This window comes from Exophiala viscosa (assembly GCF_022695815.1).
Source record: "Exophiala viscosa unplaced genomic scaffold EDD37scaffold_10, whole genome shotgun sequence".
NCBI classification, from domain to species: domain Eukaryota; kingdom Fungi; phylum Ascomycota; class Eurotiomycetes; order Chaetothyriales; family Herpotrichiellaceae; genus Exophiala; species Exophiala viscosa.
Window position 1 is genome coordinate 1,060,768 of NW_026944362.1, and position 19,560 is coordinate 1,080,327.

The window sequence follows — 19,560 nt, forward strand, 5'->3', positions numbered from 1 at the left end:
TCGAAGCTGCAGCAAGGGCAATAACGACACGCTCTGCTGATGTCGGTCGCTTGCCTTTGGGAAGTGTTTTGTCTAAAAACTTTGGGCTGACACCTGTGCTGGCTGCGAGAATGGTTAGCTTTGTTCAGGAGCTTAGAAACAGGTGACATACCGGACTGTTGAGCATATTTTGTCGGGCATTTCTGCCCTTCTTGATGTGGCTCTTCAGAGCACTCGAGTCCAAGGGCTTCAAAAGCTCGAAGCTGCATAGAAGATTGCTTGAGACGGACATTACTGCGCCCCAATTGTCGAACTCGCCACAATACTAGATCCAAGTCAGCGTGAAACCGTATGAACATGGTGTGCCACTTACATTTGGAGCGGAGAAAACTGTCACAAGTAGTCGGTCGTTGAAGAATTCGTAACCATCTTCGACCACCATATGAGCTCGACAAACCAGGTCAAAATCGTGCCGAGCCAGGAAGTCGACGATGACTTTCTTTCCGAAACAATAACTCACACCACGTTCGTTCGAGTCCCAGTCTTGGTCCATATCTGCAGGATCACTCCATAACAGATCATTGAGCAAACCGTAGTCAGGCACATCCGTGGGTCTGGCTATCTGCCGGATATCGTCCATGTGAGAAAGACTAGGCGACAGTCCTCCATGAACACAAAAGATCTTGTCGGCCACAATTGCAGCGATCGGCAGGCAGTTGAAAGTATCAACAAATGTTTTCCAGATCTTGATATTACACCTCCTTTTGCATTCGTCGTAAAATCCATAAACTCGAGTTACGTTGGCGCATTCGTGGTTTCCTCGTAGAATGAAGAAGTTCTCCGGATACTTCAGTTTGTAGCAAAAGAGGAGCAGAATGGTTTCCAGAGATTGCTTCCCTCGATCGACATAGTCTCCTAGGAAGAGGAAGTTTGCGTTCGGTGGAAAACCGCACATCTCAAAAAGACGGATCAAGTCGTTGTATTGTCCATGGATGTCGCCCACGATCTTGACAGGTGCGTTCAGCTCCAACAGAGCTGGTTGAGAAAGGAGCACCTCTCGAACGGCCGTGCAGACTGCAGTGATTTCGGCATTCTTGAGGCACACGGCCTTGGTCACTTTTGTAGAGTATCCAGCGTCCAGTAGCCGCGAAATCATATCGTCCAAATCCATGTCGCTCACATCGCCAATTCCCATTCCTCCGCCGGGGGATGCGCCGGGCAAGTCGGCCAGCCTAGCTCTTAAAGAAGCTTTGGTTTCTGGAGCTCGAGGATTGATCTGGTTTTCGCGTTTCACTAAAATGGAATCGCCAGCTTTCTGCGTCGAGGAATGGTGATGGGCTTGGTGGGGTGCATCTTCTGACACGGCGCCGACCTCCCCTGCGCGTTGAGCTCGGTCGACTGATTTATGGCCTTTACCGACCGATTTTGAGGTAGGTGACGGTGGCCTTGCAGGCGTTGCTGCGCCTGGTGAGGGAGCTTCATCGTCATCCGCTGGTGAGGTTGGAGAGTCGACTAGATTTGTATTTGTGATTTTACTGACACGCGAGGAGCCTGAGCGGCCACTGGCAATCGAACTAGCATCTCCCCGGTCATTGCTGTATCCGTCAACCCCGGCCAAAGTAGAGCCTGAAGCTCTCGGGCTATCATTGGTTCTGTCCTCTGACGAACTCTTGATCTTGCTACGAATCGAGGACCTTATCGATCTTGATGTGCTCTCTTTCGTGTCAGATTTGGATATGGAAGGATACTGCTGCAAAGTATCCGGGACCAGGTTGGATGAGGACGAGCTCTTTATCGGGGTTCTGCTTCCATCGCTGCTCTTCGACTGTTGTTGGCCCATTGAATATTCTGCTATTTATGACGATGGGCGTCCTCACAGGGGAAGGTCGGGGACAGTGGTGGAAAGGTCAAGGAGGTTTGAGGAGCGAGATAAGCAACCTCTTTGAGGAATGCGTTTTGGCGACTTGATCAGAAGCACGCTGAAAGGAGCACACGTGTCGTATGCTCAGGGCAGATTGATTCGCACTCGGGTCCAAAATTGAGGGTTGTTGTCGATTGAAGGGATCGCTGGGTTTGATGGGATTCCAGAAATGGAGGTCGACAAGTTCATGAGGTTTGCGTGTAAGTTTCGTCTGTCTCGCCCTGCAGAAAGTCAGTTAGGATGTTCTAAAATGACCATGCACATGTTTTTGAGGATGGTGTTGAGCGATTTAGGGCGGAGGAGGCTACGATAGCCCGGGCCAGGAGGCCCAGATGTCGCATGGAGCCCTGGGTGAAACAACGTTGCGTCACCGGTGGGAGAATTGGATAATAGCCAGACTCACCTGGGGCACACGTGGCGGACCGATGCGGTAGACCACTGCGTTCGGGGAATCGGTGTCGTGGTGATTGTGGATGAAGCAAGAAAATATAGACAGATAACGAGAAGGTGGAAGAAGGTAAGGTTAGGTCGGGTAGGTACAGATTGTGTTAAAAGCGGTGTTTTGTGGTCGATGCTTTCTGTCCTTTGCTAACATTCACTAAATAAGCCTGAGAGCCTGGCCTGCCCTGCCCTTCCCCATCACCCTAACTTGCTGATTCCGGGGCGGGCGACCTTTGTCATTCCCAAGCGACCCAAGCGGTCCAAACGGCATCGAGCATGCCGCCTAGATTTCCTTGGCGCCAAACTTGAGGCAACCACCGGCACCTGGAACACTGCAACGGCTCTCCTCTCTCCTCTTCCTTCCCTCGCCAACCAAATAATGGCTATCCGGACCGAGGACTTAGCGGAGTAGTGTACCTCGTGTCTCGTGTACACGCCCGCCTTATATCATCGTGATATGGTAGACGCCATGTCGACCAACTGGGACTTCTTCTTGCACCTAGAGAAGCCAGTGCTTTGGGTCCTACATTGGAAGCTGGAAGCTTTTCATCATTTCGTCCTGAGTGAGAGAGACTGTCCACCAGACCACTCCCGTCTTTCCTCAACCTCCATCTTCGCAATCTGCTTGCCTGGGATGACAATGAGTCCCACGAATCTCGAAGTCATGTCAGCTCGGCTTGCGTTTCCGGTTTCCCTTGCTTCCTCAACGGCGACTTTTTCAGCATGTTTTGATGGCGTCCGATATTCAAAGGCATTCGAAAGAATGATATTACTATCCTATCAGTTGTCAGCTTCCACCGCTGCTCGGTAAGGCTGAGGATATGGCCTTACATTATCCGTACACCGGAAAGTACCTGTGAAAAGTCGTTCTGGTCTCATCGTTATGATGTGGTTTGTAACTCATGGGGTGAGTAGCCTTACCATCTGGCACAGTCACATGCAACGTCTTTCCAAGAAGGGATTCCAGGAAGTGTGTGGCTTCTGCCTCCTCCATCTTATCTGATTCGAAGGATGCCGCAAAGGGGGATTCTGACTAATGCTTCTCAATGGACCACATGGCGGCACCTCCAGGAGAATGCCGCAAAGTTCCAGGAGTAGGCGCTCTAAGCATCCTTTAACTACGACGCCGAAGCAGCAGTACTATCTTAGAGGCTTGGCATTCGCCGGAACAATATAAGTCCGTAGTCATAATATGTACTCCTTTTTGTGACCGTGCAGGTCAGCCTGAAGTTGACATTAACTATACCTCCAGTTCTCTCACATTGAGGATCAGAGGTCGGCAATCCAATCGCCGCCTAGCATGGCTTAGGCAACGTGTGAGTCTAGCGCGCCTCAAATGGCCTCCCTCTGCTGTAGCGAGTCAACATCACCTCACCTCACCTTCGATTCAGCTGTCCAGCTTACTTTGGGCTCAGCACCAGGTGTCGTCCTTTGCTTCACATCACTACCCTTCCATCTTCCGATCTCCTCGGTACTAGCCCCATCTTTCCTGCTCATGTTATCAATCCTCGCGATCCTCAATCCTCTTGACGCGTGGTCCTAACAAGTGAGAGCCGATATTGTCCTTTTCTCACAACGCCTACCGGGAAACACAGACCGCATTGGTCACAGTCCTCATATCGCAATGAGCATGGAGGATCAGCCGCTACGTGACATACTGAATCAACAAGTTCCAAAGCATGTCTGGACGGCCGCAGACCGAGAGCTACTCGCCGTGGCGCAGAAGCTGTACGATATGTCGAACAAACAGCTGACGAAGGTATTCAACCATCTTCACTGGGATCAGCTGCTCGAAGAAGGCTTTGCAGAAGGACTGAAGGTCACAGAAATATCGTCCCAGATTGCCGATCTAAAGCGTACTGTTCGTGGTAACGAGTTCAGAGCGATACTCTCTATGGCACCCACTGCAGTTTACCAGAAACATGGTGGCCTAGCCTCTGTTATCGAGAAAGCTGCTCGAGACCTTGGAATCCTACTACAGTGCTACGCTGGCCGCAATGGATATAGCGATGCTTCTCCAGTAAAGCGTCCTCTGACTGCTAGATCCGACGACTGGGCCGATGTTACTGATGAAGAGGAGGATAGTCCTCCAGCCAGAAAGCGAAGAAGCATACAAACCCCCTCCCCAGCGGATTCGACACCACTTCATGTACGCCAACCTACCGGAACAACTACGCCGGCAAGTAATGCCACGCCCATCACAACTAGTTCTGTATCACTCTCCTTCATCGACTCATGTTCCCCCGGCTCTTATCGGCTCGACTCCAATCCTGACGAAAACGAATATCAAAATCTTGATCGCCACCATTTCGCCGCCACTTCGGATAAGATTCCTCCTCTCCTGAGAATCAGATATGATGATAAAGGGAGGTACGTGCCAACGAGACCCAGGTTGTTATTCCGCGCCTACATTCCACAGCATAAGCTTATTGCGCGGCGCTTCCTGGGCCAAGAAAAGATACTAGACGCGCCACCTCCATTGTGGACCAGTGATGAATTTTGTTGCATGGCAAGGAGTCACCTGTGCGAGGATAAGACGTTCCCGTCTCCATTCCTCTCATGGACTGAAAATCCGAAAAGAGCACTCGACCTCATCGTGGAAAGTGATGGAAGTGAGACATCCCTGTCACTGGCTGTAGTGGACTACAACGTGTTGGAGAGGGATCTCATCCGAAGATTCGGCGAGGGCGCTGGTCCATGGCTTGTGAAGACAATTTGCGATACGTTCGGCCTCTCAGATCTTAACAGGATCCACGATAACAAAAGCAAAACCCACGAGAGTCGGAAAGGCTACACTGGCACCGGCGAGGTATTGCTACACTCCAGAGCATCTAACATTGTGCTGACATAAAGACAGTTTCTTACTTGGTGTTCCGTTCAGTGTGACTTGTTGGTTGGCACACTAGACACAGCAGCAGCCATGAAACTGTACAAGACAATGGAAGATATGAAGAGGATAAGCTACAAGGCTGGATTGGTCCTAGGCGAAGTATACAGCCGTTCATTTTAATTGAGCCGCAACTAATTTTCTTCAGTGTCTACAAGATACTGATATGAACGATATTTATCGTGAAGTTGTCAGCTACAAGCTCACAAGGGCATTTAAGAAATTGGATTGCCTCAAGGGTTCGCCTCGGTACAAGTCTTTCATTCAAGGGGTGTACGGCGAAGACTATGGTGATCCAGCCGACAATTCCTCGTCTGATGATGACCAACAGATCCTGGAAGATTCACCATGCGACAAGTCCGACGGTATTTTTGGCGGACGGCTTGATAAGCCTCGAGATCAATTGCGCACTGGCCCTGATAATTGGACCTCTCTGGGCGAAACAGAAGTCCAGTGTCTTGTGGATGCACAGCTATTCGAGACCGGTGCGCTATTCGGTGTTGCTGGGGAAGGAGGTGATTTTATGGGCGAAGCTGAAGCTGGAAGTACTATCGGCGTTGCAGAGGCAACAACTCAACCAGTCTCGACGACTAACGACGGAGCCGCGGACATTGTGAAAGTCGAGTTATCCCAATTCGAATCGACAACAAAAGTGCTCGACATTCCCGAGTGGCAGCCTACGAAGACACTACGCGGCGATAGAGATGCTGGAAAGAAGACTCTAGGTCAGAGGTCCTCAGCGAAATTCAATGCGTTCAAAGTACTGGAGGCTCAGCAAGCGACAATTCTGGCTGGCGACGAGAGGACCGCGTTGTCCTTGGATCTTCATGCAGACACACGCCGAAATGAAGGTCAGCCAACTACTAACGTACCATCTCGTCGTCGCTCCTCGGTTTATATCGATCTTACCGACGACAACGATCCATCAAGCCATCAACCACGGAAGAAGCACGCCAATACGGGTTTAGTTGACTATAACGCCACAATCGAATCTACAACTCTTCACCCCGTAGTTTCGCCAGCCAGTACTCCACAGGCAAATAAACCACAAGATACGAATCGACCTTCCGCTGTCAAAACTACCAACGGTGTCACTAATGATACTCTTCACGACATTATAGAGGACGAGGACGAGGACGATGAAGTTCAGCTTATCAGCACAGCAACTGTTCGTCAACGCCGCACAGTCCGGACAAGAACACGCACAGTCCTTACGTATCGATCACGAAGTTTGAGCGAGGCCGCAGGACACACCACGGTCAACACACGAAGTGTGAAGGACACATGTTTGCACTAGTGTGACCAAAAGAGGGGCTGAATGGAGAACGGGACAGATACTGCGAGCTGAGTCACCTGTAAAAAGGAGCATTGGACGTGCACGCCGGCTGCAGCATGGGTGAATCCTCGCGGTCAAGCTCAGTGGCGTGAGAGAACCGAGCTGAGTACCTGAAGAACAGGATACTTGATTGTCCGAGACGGGCATGGCATGGGTTCCTTCTTGTTCCCAATATGTCATCACAGTTCAGTGCACAAGAATACAATATCAAGGTCGAGATACGGAGTTGTTCCAACATTGAGACACAGAGCAGGAACAGCGAGCTTGCTCAGCCCAAACTCTCTTACAAGCCGCCGTGTCTCGTTCCACTTCTCACTCCCTATCCCGCCAGATATATCTTACTCGAGGGCTCACAGCTCTACGCAGATCAGTGCGGAACTTGAGTCAACAATTCTTCCATTGTCCAGTAGATACCGTACCCTATACTACATACCCACACCAGACCAGCCACTAAACACCATCCTGACAGCCCATCATCATGTCATATATACAATTATTTCTTTTCATATAGACCCACTCCCAATGAAGGGACATACACCCAAATTCGCTAATGCTCAGAAAGTCGTGCCGCGAAGAAGAGAGAACTCCGTCCAAACCTCATCACACCTCGTCAGATACCACGAAACCCGGCGACCCTTGGGTCCGAATCTGTGGCACCACTCTCAGGTCCTTCATATCAAAACATTCACGGACGAACCGTCATCGGCGATTCCGTACCATCCGCATCCTCGACGCCCTCATTCCATATCGTAATACTCTCCACCTTCTCCCCCTTATTCAACTCGATCGCAGGGAACGTCTCAACCTCTTCAATGTCCTCCTCTTCATCCTCTTCCCGGAGCGTTCCCTCGCCATCTTCCTCCTCCTCCTCAATGATCAGAGATTTCCTCTTCCCACTACCTCTTCGTCCAACAACGTCCCTCAAAGCACGATTCGTTTTACCATCCGATCCTTCACGGTGTCTTCCCGCCATGATCGCCGGACTTCCAAATGCCGCTGGCACACTTCCCCCCGAAAAAAACGCGGGATTCAGCATCGGACCCTTGAACGGCGAGCGTTTCCGCTTGGCGAACATGAGGCCAGAGGCGAACGGCCCGGTCGTCGTGCTTTGATCGTTAATGTTCGTGCCGGATAGCGGCCTAGGTTGGCTCACTGGCGGGGTATTGGGAAGGACTTTGACCGAAGGGTGAGGTGACCTCGCGGCACTCCGCGTGCCTGGACTGTGTATTGTGTCGAGGCTATTTGAGCTCTGCGACGACGCTTTGCTGTGGGAGGCGTGCCGCGGCATACTTCGAACGGAAGAGACTGATGAGGATGTAGACTTCCGACCGCGGAGGTGATAAGAGGATCGAGGCGTAAGGGGTGCCGGCGAGACCGAGTTGCGGTGAGCTTTGTTGAGAGCAGTGTTATCGACGCGGGGCGCTTTTATCGCCACGACCTGGTTCGAGTTGGAAACGACGGGCGTCAATGCGGATCCGTACGATGACCTGCGTGAATTAGCGGCGTAAAGATAACCTTTGCTGCTTCTGTCTATTTGAGCATTGTGCGTGTGTGATGTCGTTGACATATTCGCATGACCGTTGAGGAGTTTGTGGTCTTTGGAATGGAGATCACTGGGCGATTTGGCTCGTTTCGTAGACTCGACGAACCAATGTTTCAATGCCGTAAGCTGGTTGAAGAACTGTCGATTGCGAGGCTTCCCATCCCGTCGCTTCTTGATCCCGTTGACAGGTCCGAGAACATCTGGATTAGTTGAGACGATCTGAAGTGTACTGCTCCGGCGACTTCGTTCCTTGGGTGGGGGAGGAGGTCGAGAACCACTATGTGAGCGTACTGAGTCCTTCTCAATCGGTGGCGGCGGCGGCGTAGTCTGCACAGAGTTGGGCGACTGGATAACATCTCCTTCTGGTAGTCGCGGCAAATCGCTGATGAGAATCTGAGGTGTACTGATCCTGCGCGTTCTCCCTCGGCTACCGCTTCGACGTCGTTCGCCATCCGGAGATGGTTCCTCATCGACCTCCGTCAGAGTTGGCGCAATTCTTTCCAGACGAGCACTTGCGCCACTTAGACGCCTGAGAATCTTCAACTCGGCCTCCTGCTCCTTCCGCCTTCGATCTCGTCTTGCTTGCTTCCTGTTTTCTTTCTCTATCAGTAGCGCCCACCAGCCCGACAACGAATCGCATCTCTGCGAAAGGACGTTTTCAATGACCTTGTCGATATCGACGCCAACGGCTCTCATTCGTTCCAGCGTGTCTTTCTCCAACTGTGTTGTGAATGCAGCCGGCTGGGAGAGCTTCAAGATAGCTTGCTGATGAGGGGCATGTTCAGCCAGGAACGGATCCACAAGGATGTCCGCAAGAGTCGGTCTATGTAATGGCCTTTTCGACAGGAGTTTTGATATTAATGTCTTGGCCGCTTCGGGAAATGTGTCTGGGTAGACTGGGTCGTCCTTTAGAATCTTTGCTTTGCTCGCCGCATCATCTTCTTCGTCAAATGGTAATTCGCCCTTCAAAAGCGCGTAGAGGATAATACCAAGACTCCAGACATCGACCTTCTCGCCAGCGTACTTCTCACCTCTCAGCATCTCCGGCGCGCTGTAGCAAATTGTTCCGCAAAATGTCTGGAGATAATTCGACTTGCCCTCATATTCCCTGGTGAAGCCAAAGTCGCATAACTTGACGTTGTTGTGTTTATCGAGCAGAACGTTCTCCAGTTTCAGATCTCGGTGGACACACGATTTACTGTGGATATACGCAACAGCACCGACCAGCTGAGTGAAGATCTTCTGGACTGTTTCGACTGGAAGCGGTCCATTCTTGCACAAGTAGTTGAATAGCTCGTCCCCTAGTTATTCTCAGTATATCATTCCTGCCAGGGGAATATTCCGCTTCATACCAGGACAGTATTCCAAAACTAACCACACAAGGGTCTCGGTTATTATAACTTCGTATAATCGCGCAATATGGGGGTGTATAAACTGTCGATGATGGTGGATTTCCCTTGCGAGGTTTCCATCATCCTTGTCCGACGCCTTGAGCACCACCTGTTGCAAGCATGAGCGACGGAGGCCACTTTGCGTATATACACGACCAACCTTTGAACCATTGGTGAGATTGTGACGGGCAAGATAGACCTTGCCGAAGGAGCCTTTCCCAATGAGTTTTCCAAGGCTATAGTTTCCAACAGTTTTGAGGTCTTTCGAGGAGAATTGTCTAGGAAAGGGTCAGCGGCATGCTGTCGACAGATGGGCGTTATCCTCACTCGAGTAATTCTGAATAGGAATTGGCGAGCTGTCAGGTTGTGTGTTAGTCTTGTCTGACTCTCTCCATGCGCGAACGAGGAGTTCCTACTTTTGCTTTGTGTTGTTGCAACTCCACTTTAGTCTTGGGGGCTTGCATCCCTTGCGATTGTCTGGAGATGCGGTCTCATGCGGTACGTCGTAGGTAAGGATAACATGTGGACGATCAGCGGCGTTGATCAGGATGCGCGGTGATATAGAAGAGGTTCTAGTGCGCGATGAGGGCTTCCGACGTTGTAGTTGCGGAGCAGATTTGAAGCATTGAAATCAAGAAGAGTTCGTTCGGTGTCTTTGGCGACTCATCAGAGGCGTGAACGTCAGATGCGTGAGAGAGGAACAGAGTTTAGGAGTCTCGAGATCATTTACTTTACGCAGCGAAAATCAGGGTCTATTGACACTATTCTACTTAGCGACGGATAGTGGAGGTTGCTTCGGCGGAAGGTCAATGGTCAGAAGGGGAGAAGGCTTTCCTTTAGGCGCAATTCAACGAGGACGATCATCTTCTCCATCACACCAAAAGAACATCAACAACACTTAAAACTTAGTATTACTTTATGCGTACTAACTTTAGGTACCATTGTACCTGCTGATCATGCCTTGCAAAAATGAGAAGCGGTCACTCTGCGTCTGCGCCGTTGATGACCAACGGTACACATGATACGCAGTTGATGACAACATACCAGCGACGTGAGATGGGGTTGTGCAAATCTCTCCATTCATGCTACTTGATCTTCTCAGTGATCTAGACAAGATACTTGGCTACCCAAATCAATGTTTTTCCGGAACGCCATGCTCGAAAACACGCTCGCAAGCTGTACACTCATAGCAGACAAGCAGTACGTCTCGTCACATCTCCAGAGAAAGCCTGGTCGTCATGACCGAGGCGGAGACGAACTTCTTGCAGTCTGTTGTTATTGTTGCTGCTGCTGCTGCTGCTGCTGAGAAGGCAGCTCGGATATCGTGCTATGCCGATCCGAACGACCCGAACCTTCCGACCGGTTGCTGCCTGCTCTGTATTCCTGAGAACTCCATCTGTTGTCTCCAGGAATTTCTGAGATCATGCTCGATCGGTCTGAGTATGCCTGCGGGTTGGGCGAACCCCTTGGAGTTGCGTCCTGACTAGACAACTCAGACACCATACTCATACGGTTGTCTAACGAAGGGTTATATTGAGTAGGAGGAGTCAGATGCGTGGGATGATATGTCGAGCCTTCCAGTTCAGCCCGAAATTCCTTTGCACCCTGTGACTGATTTACTGATGCGTAGTAACTTAATCGTTGCGGCTGAGTAGTCTGCTGATAAGCTGGCGGGCCATAGCTGCTAATTCGTCTGTCGTCGACTCGGTACGCAGGGTGGTTGGCCAGGGTTTGCCATCCAAGATCTTGTTGTGGTGATAGCATCTGAGGCGACATCGGCTTTGCAGTGATAGGGGTCTGAAGCAGCTGCGAATTAGCCATAACAGATCCAGGCTGAAAAGGCATAGTCGGACTGGCTGGCGTCATTGGATATGCCGAAGTCTTCACAAAATCTTCCACTCGCTCTGCTTTCTTCATGATACGCTCAATCAGCACCTTGTGCGCATTGTCGAGGTTTTTGCGCACGAATCCTGACAATACCCTATTGCATCGCATATCACAATCCTCACGAAGGTACAAGCCTTGTCTGGGGACATCAACACCCAGCTCTCGAGGCTCCGGCGGTTCGCCAGGTAACGTTCCACCTATCGACCACTTCTCGCGAATGTCTAGGCCAGTCGGCGCGTATATATGGGTTTGCAGTCCGTGAGGCGTGTCGTGAAAGCAGGCCCTGTATGTCACCTTTCCTTTCATCATCCCACCAGGTAGATAGTTGACTTTGTCAGTAAGTTCCTGCCAGACGCAGTCCAGAAATTCGTCGGCAGGGGCGTCTCTCGGGGTCTTGATAGGGTGGTGTTCGATGACCATTGGGTTCAGTTCGATCATTTCATCATGATTGTGGAGCATGGCGATCGCGACCTCGCGTGATACCTGTGGAGGGAGAGGAGTAATGTTGGTAAATAACGTCCGCTTCGGCATTTCGTGGGCCTTCGACGATTAGAAGTCGTGATCGAAAAACTATGTCCCGGCTGACTATCAGATCTGTTGAGGAACACACGATGCAAAATTTGGTCAATCTAGGAGCCTGCCGGGGCCAGATTCGCAGTGTACACGACAATCGAGATCTAAGACTCAAATAATAGTCGCAATGAATATGAAAACCTTGAGCCTGGACGGAGGTCACGATAATGTGCTGATGAAGGACCCGTGGCCTTGCATGGTGACTGACGTTCTCGGTAAGGGCATGGTCACTAAGAATAGGTAGTGCTTACCGATAAAGGTGGCTGACAGGGGAGGGGGATCGCGCTCGGCGGCCACTGGCCAGTGATGCTTTCGGCTGCTCCCCAGAATCCACGCTTCAGCCTCCCCTGTCCATCACCTGAGAGCCAATTCTTTGCCTGGGCATAACTAGCTGTAAATTCTGTTGGTGGTGGCTGACTCTCTCAGATCATAGGAGGTTTCACCGTGGGCACGAAATGCCTCATGTCGTCGTGCTCGGGGAGCGTTGAGATCTCGTTTTGGCAAGAGATAGCCAATGAACAGCAAATCATCCAGCCATGCAACTTTTGGGCGATCACATGGCGGAGCGTATCTCGCCGTATGGTGACCATCCAGAGACCTCGCAAATCTTAAGAATGGACAGATCGAGAATACTGTAGGTGTTGCGCGACAAGTCTGCTGGGGAAAGTGGCACAAAATGTGGCCAAGGCGCATGCCCATTCCGACCGGGACGACCCCTTTTATGTTCAATGCTGCGCCTGGTTCGTCAATCTTTAGGCCGCCCAGGGCAATTCTTCCGGCCGCATGAGTTGCTTAATGTCAACTTTGTCGCCATGCAACATGCTGCAGCCTTTTTACGGCATCTTTGCTGAAACAGAATGTAGGATCAAGCTCCTTGAGACCAGGCTCGCCATAGATGGCCAATGTAGCAAGGCCGAGATAGGAGTGCAGCAAATCTGAATATTGTTAGCACTGCAAGGGAACACTACCATGATACTGGCCATGAGAACGTACCAGGAAGCTCGCCGGGTGCTTTGCCAAAGCCGCCAATCATATGTACAACTGTCTCCAGGAGGTAACTTCTCAATGCATCAACATCGACAAGACTGTGTTGCTGAAGGATCTGGTATGTATTAGTCATCGGCTGGCAGGCTTCGGGTCGAACTCACAGCCAGGGCTCCGACATTCCAGAAGCAATAGCAAGTGTCTGCAACTTTGCCGCATCTGCCACAAAAGCCGGCAACGACTCTTTGGGAATCCGACTGGTTGCACGGAGCGGCCGTCTTGAAGGGTGCATCCTGCTGACCATCGTCACCTTTGCCGTCATCCTCTTCGTCTTCGTCGTCTTCATCTTCATCTACCCACATAGTCTGCCGATCGAGCATCCATCTGATACAGGCCTCAGTATCGACATCAGCTTCCTTTGCGACTTCGTACACAGGCATCGGTGGCTGTCGAAGGAGACCGAGGAAGGAGAGTGTCGCAATCGCGCAGTAGTTCAATCCAGAGTGTGCTTCCAGCAGGGGTGCTTGACCAAGTCCTCCTTCATGACTCTGACAATTCGCGATGTATTGCAGTATTTTAGCCTTGTCCAGTGTAAGGTCTCCACTGTCCAACGGATTCCCTTGCAAGATCTTCATAACGCCCACAGCACACATACAGAGCCTCATATCGTCTGCGCCTTCGACCGCATTGCCCTCCCCCAGAAACTCGCCGAAGCTGCCGTCTAGCCTCTGCAGACTGCACACCCATCGCATGCATTCCGCTCTACTGACTCTACTCAAATCGTCTCCGAGTATAATTAGTGTAGCCAACGCAAAGTAGGTGTTAGGCAGATTGGCCGGGTCCCAGTGCCAGTTGTGCGAACTTCTCATGCTACCGAGCATCGTGCCTGTGAAGCCTCGAAATCCACCAGTGAAGGGGACTTGACAGGTATATATCCATTCGATCCAGCTCTGCCTCTCCGCGATTGTTATGGCCGTTTCTAGGGCTCCGAGCAAATCCAGAGCAGCCACTATGAAGAAGCCGAAGCTCATCCGACTTGATTCTCCTGTTGCGTACGGCTCTGGAAGAATCTGTGCACACCGCTTCCAGTACTTGATGTGACGATCAATGTTGAGTCGAAGCTCAGTATCGTCGCCCATACTGAGCAGTTTGTAATCTCAACGTTGCGGCTGTCTCTTCTTTCTTCACCTCTTTTCTCGGCATGGGTGGTGATTTTGCCCAGACATAGGTGCACAGAAAAACTGCTGCTACCTTTGGTCGAATGAAGTTGTCCAAGCCCAGGCCGTGAGACTCAGCAGGTTCTTAGCATGTTTTGGGATGGCATCAGCGGAGTGCAAAGTGAAGGAACAAAAAGAGAAGTATCGATCTTACACATTATCGTACTGCACTCGAATGTCTGTAAAAGCCAGGCTTACATAAGCGTGTCCATTATTGAAGTCTTAGCGCCAATACCATCTTTACGAGGCTGTAGCCACAAAGAACGGGAGAAGATTGTTTCTATTGTAGACTCTCAATCATCTTACCCCTAAAAACGCCGCATCATCTATCTTGAAATGCTTCTGTCGTATCAACAAGGCTATGCTGAACCGGTAATGCGTATGCAACATCCCGAAAAAATAGCATATCAAAGCAGACCATGCTCTAACCTCACATAAAGTCGTCATCCTCAAGGCCGGCATCATCGTAGCTCGTGGTATCAGCGGCACCCCTGCCAATGTCTCGTGTCGCAGCCAGAGTTGTCTTGGTCTTTGCTGCTTTGGATTTCTTGCCACCTTTATCCTGGGCTTTCTCCTCCTTCAATTTCTCGTTACTCAAGGCAGTCAGTGCACTTGCTGCTTTCTTAATCTCTGTACTGGGCAGATCCGCGCAGACTTGTTTCACAAAGTTGGGCACCCAGATGGCGTAGTGCGGTTTCGAGGATAGTTGTGTGAGTAGAGGTACGAGGGTGGCTGATAAAGCATCAAACTGTGTTTTCGTGGAAGCCTTGAACAGAGGTAGTGTCGATAGATCAATGGTCTGGCCAGGGTTTTCCTTGTCTTCGATTATCACCGCTTTGTTGGTTGCAGAACGAGACTTGGGACCCATGCCAACACCAGCAAAGAGATCTTGAGCGTGTTTGAGGTCGGCATCTTGTTCTGTCTGTCGCAGACGTGCGCGTTTTTCTGCCTCATCTTCGTCTGAGCTGTCCTCGTCATCTTCTTCCTCCGCCCGTCGTCGTCTTGCGGCTTCCCGGTGTTCTTCTATTCGCTGTGATTTTGGCTTTTTGTTGGCAGCGGCCTCTGCATCGGCTTTTGCTTTGGCTGCTGCAGCCTTGGCAGCTTTCTCTCTTTCTACCTCAGAGTCTTCCTCTTCTTCCCAGTTGTCGGCGACCTAAGAGAGTGTTAGCGTCCAAGCCCATCCAGCGGAACGGTGGGAGGGCGCACATCATCGGAATCCTCTTCGTCGTCAAACTTGCGTCGTGTCGCAACAGGGACTGCGACAGGAACGTCTACGGATTCCTCATCGGAAGACTCTTCGGACTCGTCGTCTGATTGAATTCATGTTAGTACGAGTTCATGACTGTGCAGACCATAAAGGTGCATGAGGCAAATTCCCCCACAATGCGCAGGAAGACTACTCACCCCACTTTGAGGGAGGCATTGTGTTCGCAGAAGAAGGCGACTTCGATTTGTGATCTATGCGAAGACTATCCGTCTGTCAGAAGCGAACAACTGCTCCCAGCGCACATGCGATAACTTTTAGTCGTTGCTGTTTGAGAAGGAAACGAGAGCCAGAGCCATCCTTTTTCTTTAACCAATGCCAAGCTCCTTGACCTGGCAGAGGCGGCCCGAGTGCGGAGGCGGCCGATTTGACATTCACTAGAACATTCACACGTGGATATTGCGGTTCAGTGAACCTCACAAAGGAATTTGATGAGGTGAGCTTTAGATGAATTTGAATCATTACCACGAGGACATCTTATTGGAAGGTTTCTCATGCTTAATCGTTTGTGTAGAGCAAGGTGTCCCGCGCTACACTGTCTGAATAAGATAACAACCTTGCAAGGCTGCACCTGGCTCCAGTGGTCATCTTTACAAAGTAACCGCCTTGCGGAAGTTGCTGCCTGCGTAAATGGCATTGGATCCCAGCTCTTCCTCGATACGCAGGATCTGGTTGAGTTTGGCAAGGCGTTCGGATCGTGCTGGGGCACCAGTCTTGATCTCGCCAGCTCGAATACCCACAACGATGTCGGCGATGGTAACATCTTCCGTCTCGCCGGAACGATGAGATACCATCACACCCCAGTCGGCGGCGTACGAGTCCTTTGCTGCTTGGATAGATTCGGTGAGGGTTCCGATCTGGTTGACCTTGAGGAGAAGAGCATTGCAGGCTTTGGATTCGATAGCTCGCTTGATACGCTTGGGGTTGGTCACGGTCAAGTCGTCACTAAAACGTGGTCAGCGTCTCGTTATTGTGGCGAGAAGCGAAGCGGAATGACTTACCCGACAATCTGGAAGTCAGAAGTCTTGAAGAAGTAGCTCCACGCCTCCCAATCATCTTCGGCAAAGGGATCCTCGATAGAGACGATTGGGTACTTGCTTGCCAAAGACTTGTACATATCGGCCAATTGTTCGTAGGTGATCCACAAGCTCTTGTCGCTGTCAGGGTTCTTGAAGTCCAGGTCATATTTCTTCTCCTCCTCCTTGTAGAACTCGCTGGAGGCAACATCCATAGCAATGTTCATCTTGCCCTCGTAACCGGCCTCCTTGATGGCATCAGTGATGAGATCCAAGGCTTCCTCGGCGGTCTGAATATCGGGAGCAACACCACCCTCGTCACCGACATTACCAGCGGATTGGCCGTATCTCTTCTTGGCGAGAGCCTTCAGCTTCTGATATGTTTCAGCGCCCCAACGGAGGCCCTCGGAGAACGTAGGTGCTTGGCTAGCAAGTGTTAGTATGGCTTGTCAAACAGAGCTTCGCAACACATACTCGGGCACGATCATGAACTCCTGGAAGGCCAGACGACCACCGGCGTGGGAACCTCCGTTGAGAACGTTCATAAATGGGACTGGGAGCACGTAAGGCTTCTTCGTGCCTGCGAGGTCGGAGACATGCGCATAAAGCGGGACACCCTTCTGGGCAGCGCCTGCCTTTGCAACTGCAAGACTGACACCTAGGATTGCGTTTGCACCAAGGTTTGTCTTGTTCTCCGTTCCATCGAGCTCAATCAAGAAGTTGTCAACTGCAGTCTGATCTGTAGGATCGATGTTCTTTTGGATGAGCTTTGGGCCAATGACTGAGTTGACGTTCTCGACAGCCTTGAGGACACCCTTTCCACCCCATTTTGACTTGTCACCATCGCGGAGCTCGCAGGCTTCGTGTTGGCCAGTAGAGGCACCCGAAGGGACGATTGCGCGGTGGAGGCCACTTTCGGTGACCACGTCAACCTCGACTGTCGGGTTACCCCGGGAGTCGTAGACGGAGCGGGCGTGGATCTTGACTATCGGCATGGCTGTGGTGGGTCAGTGTATGGAAAACATCGGGTGAAGCTGGGGATATGAGGAAGAGCGTTGGAGAAGAGTGAAGCAAAGGAAGATCCGTAAGTGAGAGGTCTTCAAGCACATTGATATGAAAGAGCTCCGTGGAAAAGCTGTGACTGGGCCGGATACATTGGGAAACAGCATGTGTACTTACTGGATGTGGTGTGATGTTATGTCAGCGAAGGCCTGCTTAGTGTGTATGACTTTACGTTGAAGAAGAGGTTAGATGAGCGATTCACTTCTTGCTGTACGTAGAAAGGTGTTTTTGAGGAAGATGCAGAAGTTCAGAGAACTGAAGAGCATTCAACTTTTTGTTGTCTTGGTGGGGCACGCGCAATGTTGAGCAAATGCTACAAACCCTTCCATTAGGTCAGATCGGAGGCCGATGTCCCTCATGATGGGCGTTGACCCCTCCAAAACTCAGGTGCTCGTCACACTTTCCTTTTGGCTGACACGGGCTTCGCGTCACCGCCTTTCAGGGCAGCCGAGAGGCCTAAAGAGCCTAAGGACATTGAGGTTAGTCATGCCACGTGACATTCGTTGTCGGATCGTTTTCCAGCCTTGCGCTCGCTGGCCTTCGCCGCGCGTGTCTTTGGTACCTGCGGCAAGCTTCCATCCATCATCAACAATTGACCATTTTCGACGTCCGCTTCCCCGGTCAACACATCAAACTTTGGCTCACCATTCCCTTTGCTGAATAGTCCTCTCCTATCAATACCCTCCAGATCCCTCCACCTCTGTCTATCTCATACTCGGCCCACGATAATTCGCCCTTATTTCGGTGTCCTACAGGATGGATGGGAGCGGCGATCCGGAGAGGCAGCAGGCCCTCGAACAATACAAGAACAAATTATTGGAGTCCAGAGAATGGGAGTCAAAATTGAAAGCGCTGCGGATGGATATCAAAGGTCTCCAGAACGATTTTGAGACGACAGAAGACAACATCAAAGCACTACAAAGTGTCGGTCAGATCATCGGCGAAGTCCTGAAACAACTTGATGAAGAGAGATGTATGTCTATCACTGTGCGGTCAGTGGTTTTAGCTCACACGTTGTAGTCATTGTCAAAGCGTCCTCAGGACCTCGATACGTCGTCGGATGTCGGTCCAAGGTCGATAAGGCGAAGATGAAGCAGGGCACGCGAGTGGCGCTCGACATGACCACACTTACAATCATGCGCATGCTTCCACGAGAAGTCGATCCTTTAGTCTACAACATGTCCTTGGAAGACCCCGGACAGGTGTCATTTGCTGGAATCGGTGGCTTGAACGAACAGATCCGAGAACTACGTGAAGTCATCGAGCTACCGCTGAAGAATCCGGAGCTTTTCTTGCGGGTGGGAATCAAACCGCCCAAGGGTGTACTTCTCTACGGACCACCTGGAACTGGAAAGACATTATTGGCAAGAGCAGTGGCTAGCAGTTTGGACACAAATTTCCTGAAAGGCGCGTCTGCCCTTATTACCCCCATGCAACTCCACACTGACATGGATTCTAGTTGTTTCATCTGCAATTGTCGACAAGTACATTGGCGAGTCGGCTCGACTGATCCGAGAAATGTTCGGTTATGCCAAAGAACACGAGCCCTGTATCATCTTCATGGACGAAATTGATGCAATTGGAGGTCGTCGATTTAGCGAAGGAACATCAGCCGATCGAGAAATTCAGAGAACGCTTATGGAGCTGCTGAACCAGCTGGATGGTTTCGACTACTTGGGAAAGACCAAGATCATCATGGCCACCAACCGACCCGATACCCTGGATCCGGCTCTGCTCAGAGCGGGTAGACTGGATCGCAAGATCGAAATCCCGTTGCCCAATGAGGTTGGCAGGTTAGAGATTCTCAAAATTCATACCTCGGGAGTTGTGACGGAAGGCAACATCGACTTTGAGAGCGTGGTCAAGATGAGTGATGGGCTCAATGGTGCCGATCTGCGAAATGTTGTGACGGAAGCTGGTCTCTTTGCCATCAAGGATTACCGGGATGCTGTGAACCAGGACGACTTCAACAAGGCCGTGAGGAAGGTGGGCGAGTCGAAGAAGCTGGAAGGCAAGCTGGAGTACCAGAAATTGTAAGATATGCTGTTAAGTGGTCGCG

General features: G+C 51.0%; 9 protein-coding genes across 9 annotated transcripts; 2 read left to right on the plus strand and 7 right to left on the minus strand.

Annotated features, from left to right (window-relative positions):
* Positions 1 to 72: 72 nt before the first annotated feature.
* Positions 73 to 1,819, minus strand: EDD37DRAFT_568214 (protein phosphatase; the record flags this gene model as incomplete). The annotated part of the gene is made up of 3 exons (XM_062814183.1): positions 73 to 102; positions 152 to 304; positions 353 to 1,819. The coding sequence occupies 3 exons, from the start codon at positions 1,817 to 1,819 to the stop codon at positions 73 to 75; spliced, it is 1,650 nt and encodes a 549-aa protein (XP_062667522.1).
* Positions 1,820 to 2,450: 631 nt separating this feature from the next.
* EDD37DRAFT_638658 (uncharacterized protein) lies at positions 2,451 to 3,563 on the minus strand. The gene is made up of 3 exons (XM_062817112.1): positions 3,263 to 3,563; positions 3,173 to 3,210; positions 2,451 to 3,118 (listed from the first exon to the last, which is right to left on the minus strand). The coding sequence occupies exons 1-3, from the start codon at positions 3,333 to 3,335 to the stop codon at positions 2,891 to 2,893; spliced, it is 339 nt and encodes a 112-aa protein (XP_062667523.1). The 5' UTR covers positions 3,336 to 3,563; the 3' UTR covers positions 2,451 to 2,890.
* An 803-nt stretch (positions 3,564 to 4,366) lies between these two features.
* Positions 4,367 to 6,211, plus strand: EDD37DRAFT_128036 (uncharacterized protein). The gene is made up of 5 exons (XM_062809384.1): positions 4,367 to 4,711; positions 4,795 to 5,150; positions 5,199 to 5,330; positions 5,377 to 5,501; positions 5,560 to 6,211. The coding sequence occupies exons 1-5, from the start codon at positions 4,696 to 4,698 to the stop codon at positions 5,843 to 5,845; spliced, it is 915 nt and encodes a 304-aa protein (XP_062667524.1). The 5' UTR covers positions 4,367 to 4,695; the 3' UTR covers positions 5,846 to 6,211.
* Positions 6,212 to 7,249: 1,038 nt separating this feature from the next.
* Positions 7,250 to 9,962, minus strand: EDD37DRAFT_652995 (serine/threonine protein kinase; the record flags this gene model as incomplete). The annotated part of the gene is made up of 5 exons (XM_062818511.1): positions 7,250 to 9,408; positions 9,460 to 9,607; positions 9,659 to 9,776; positions 9,826 to 9,854; positions 9,915 to 9,962. The coding sequence occupies 5 exons, from the start codon at positions 9,960 to 9,962 to the stop codon at positions 7,250 to 7,252; spliced, it is 2,502 nt and encodes an 833-aa protein (XP_062667525.1).
* A 393-nt stretch (positions 9,963 to 10,355) lies between these two features.
* Positions 10,356 to 12,131, minus strand: EDD37DRAFT_127523 (uncharacterized protein). The gene has a single exon (XM_062809383.1). The coding sequence runs from the start codon at positions 11,914 to 11,916 to the stop codon at positions 10,774 to 10,776; it is 1,143 nt and encodes a 380-aa protein (XP_062667526.1). The 5' UTR covers positions 11,917 to 12,131; the 3' UTR covers positions 10,356 to 10,773.
* Positions 12,132 to 12,871: 740 nt separating this feature from the next.
* Positions 12,872 to 14,364, minus strand: EDD37DRAFT_638678 (terpenoid cyclases/protein prenyltransferase alpha-alpha toroid). Its single transcript, XM_062817113.1, has 2 exons — positions 13,075 to 14,364; positions 12,872 to 13,012 (listed from the first exon to the last, which is right to left on the minus strand). Exons 1-2 carry the CDS (start codon positions 14,079 to 14,081, stop codon positions 12,988 to 12,990), a joined length of 1,032 nt encoding a protein of 343 aa, XP_062667527.1. The 5' UTR covers positions 14,082 to 14,364; the 3' UTR covers positions 12,872 to 12,987.
* EDD37DRAFT_638680 (translation initiation factor eIF-3 subunit 1) lies at positions 14,365 to 15,760 on the minus strand. Its single transcript, XM_062817114.1, has 3 exons — positions 15,564 to 15,760; positions 15,366 to 15,469; positions 14,365 to 15,312 (listed from the first exon to the last, which is right to left on the minus strand). Exons 1-3 carry the CDS (start codon positions 15,580 to 15,582, stop codon positions 14,590 to 14,592), a joined length of 846 nt encoding a protein of 281 aa, XP_062667528.1. The 5' UTR covers positions 15,583 to 15,760; the 3' UTR covers positions 14,365 to 14,589.
* A 253-nt stretch (positions 15,761 to 16,013) lies between these two features.
* EDD37DRAFT_652999 (enolase) lies at positions 16,014 to 17,434 on the minus strand (the record flags this gene model as incomplete). Its single annotated transcript, XM_062818512.1, has 3 exons — positions 16,014 to 16,368; positions 16,425 to 16,865; positions 16,914 to 17,434. The coding sequence occupies 3 exons, from the start codon at positions 17,432 to 17,434 to the stop codon at positions 16,014 to 16,016; spliced, it is 1,317 nt and encodes a 438-aa protein (XP_062667529.1).
* An 823-nt stretch (positions 17,435 to 18,257) lies between these two features.
* Positions 18,258 to 19,538, plus strand: EDD37DRAFT_659320 (26S protease subunit rpt4; the record flags this gene model as incomplete). The annotated part of the gene is made up of 3 exons (XM_062819032.1): positions 18,258 to 18,474; positions 18,522 to 18,908; positions 18,961 to 19,538. 3 exons carry the CDS (start codon positions 18,258 to 18,260, stop codon positions 19,536 to 19,538), a joined length of 1,182 nt encoding a protein of 393 aa, XP_062667530.1.
* Positions 19,539 to 19,560: the final 22 nt, after the last annotated feature.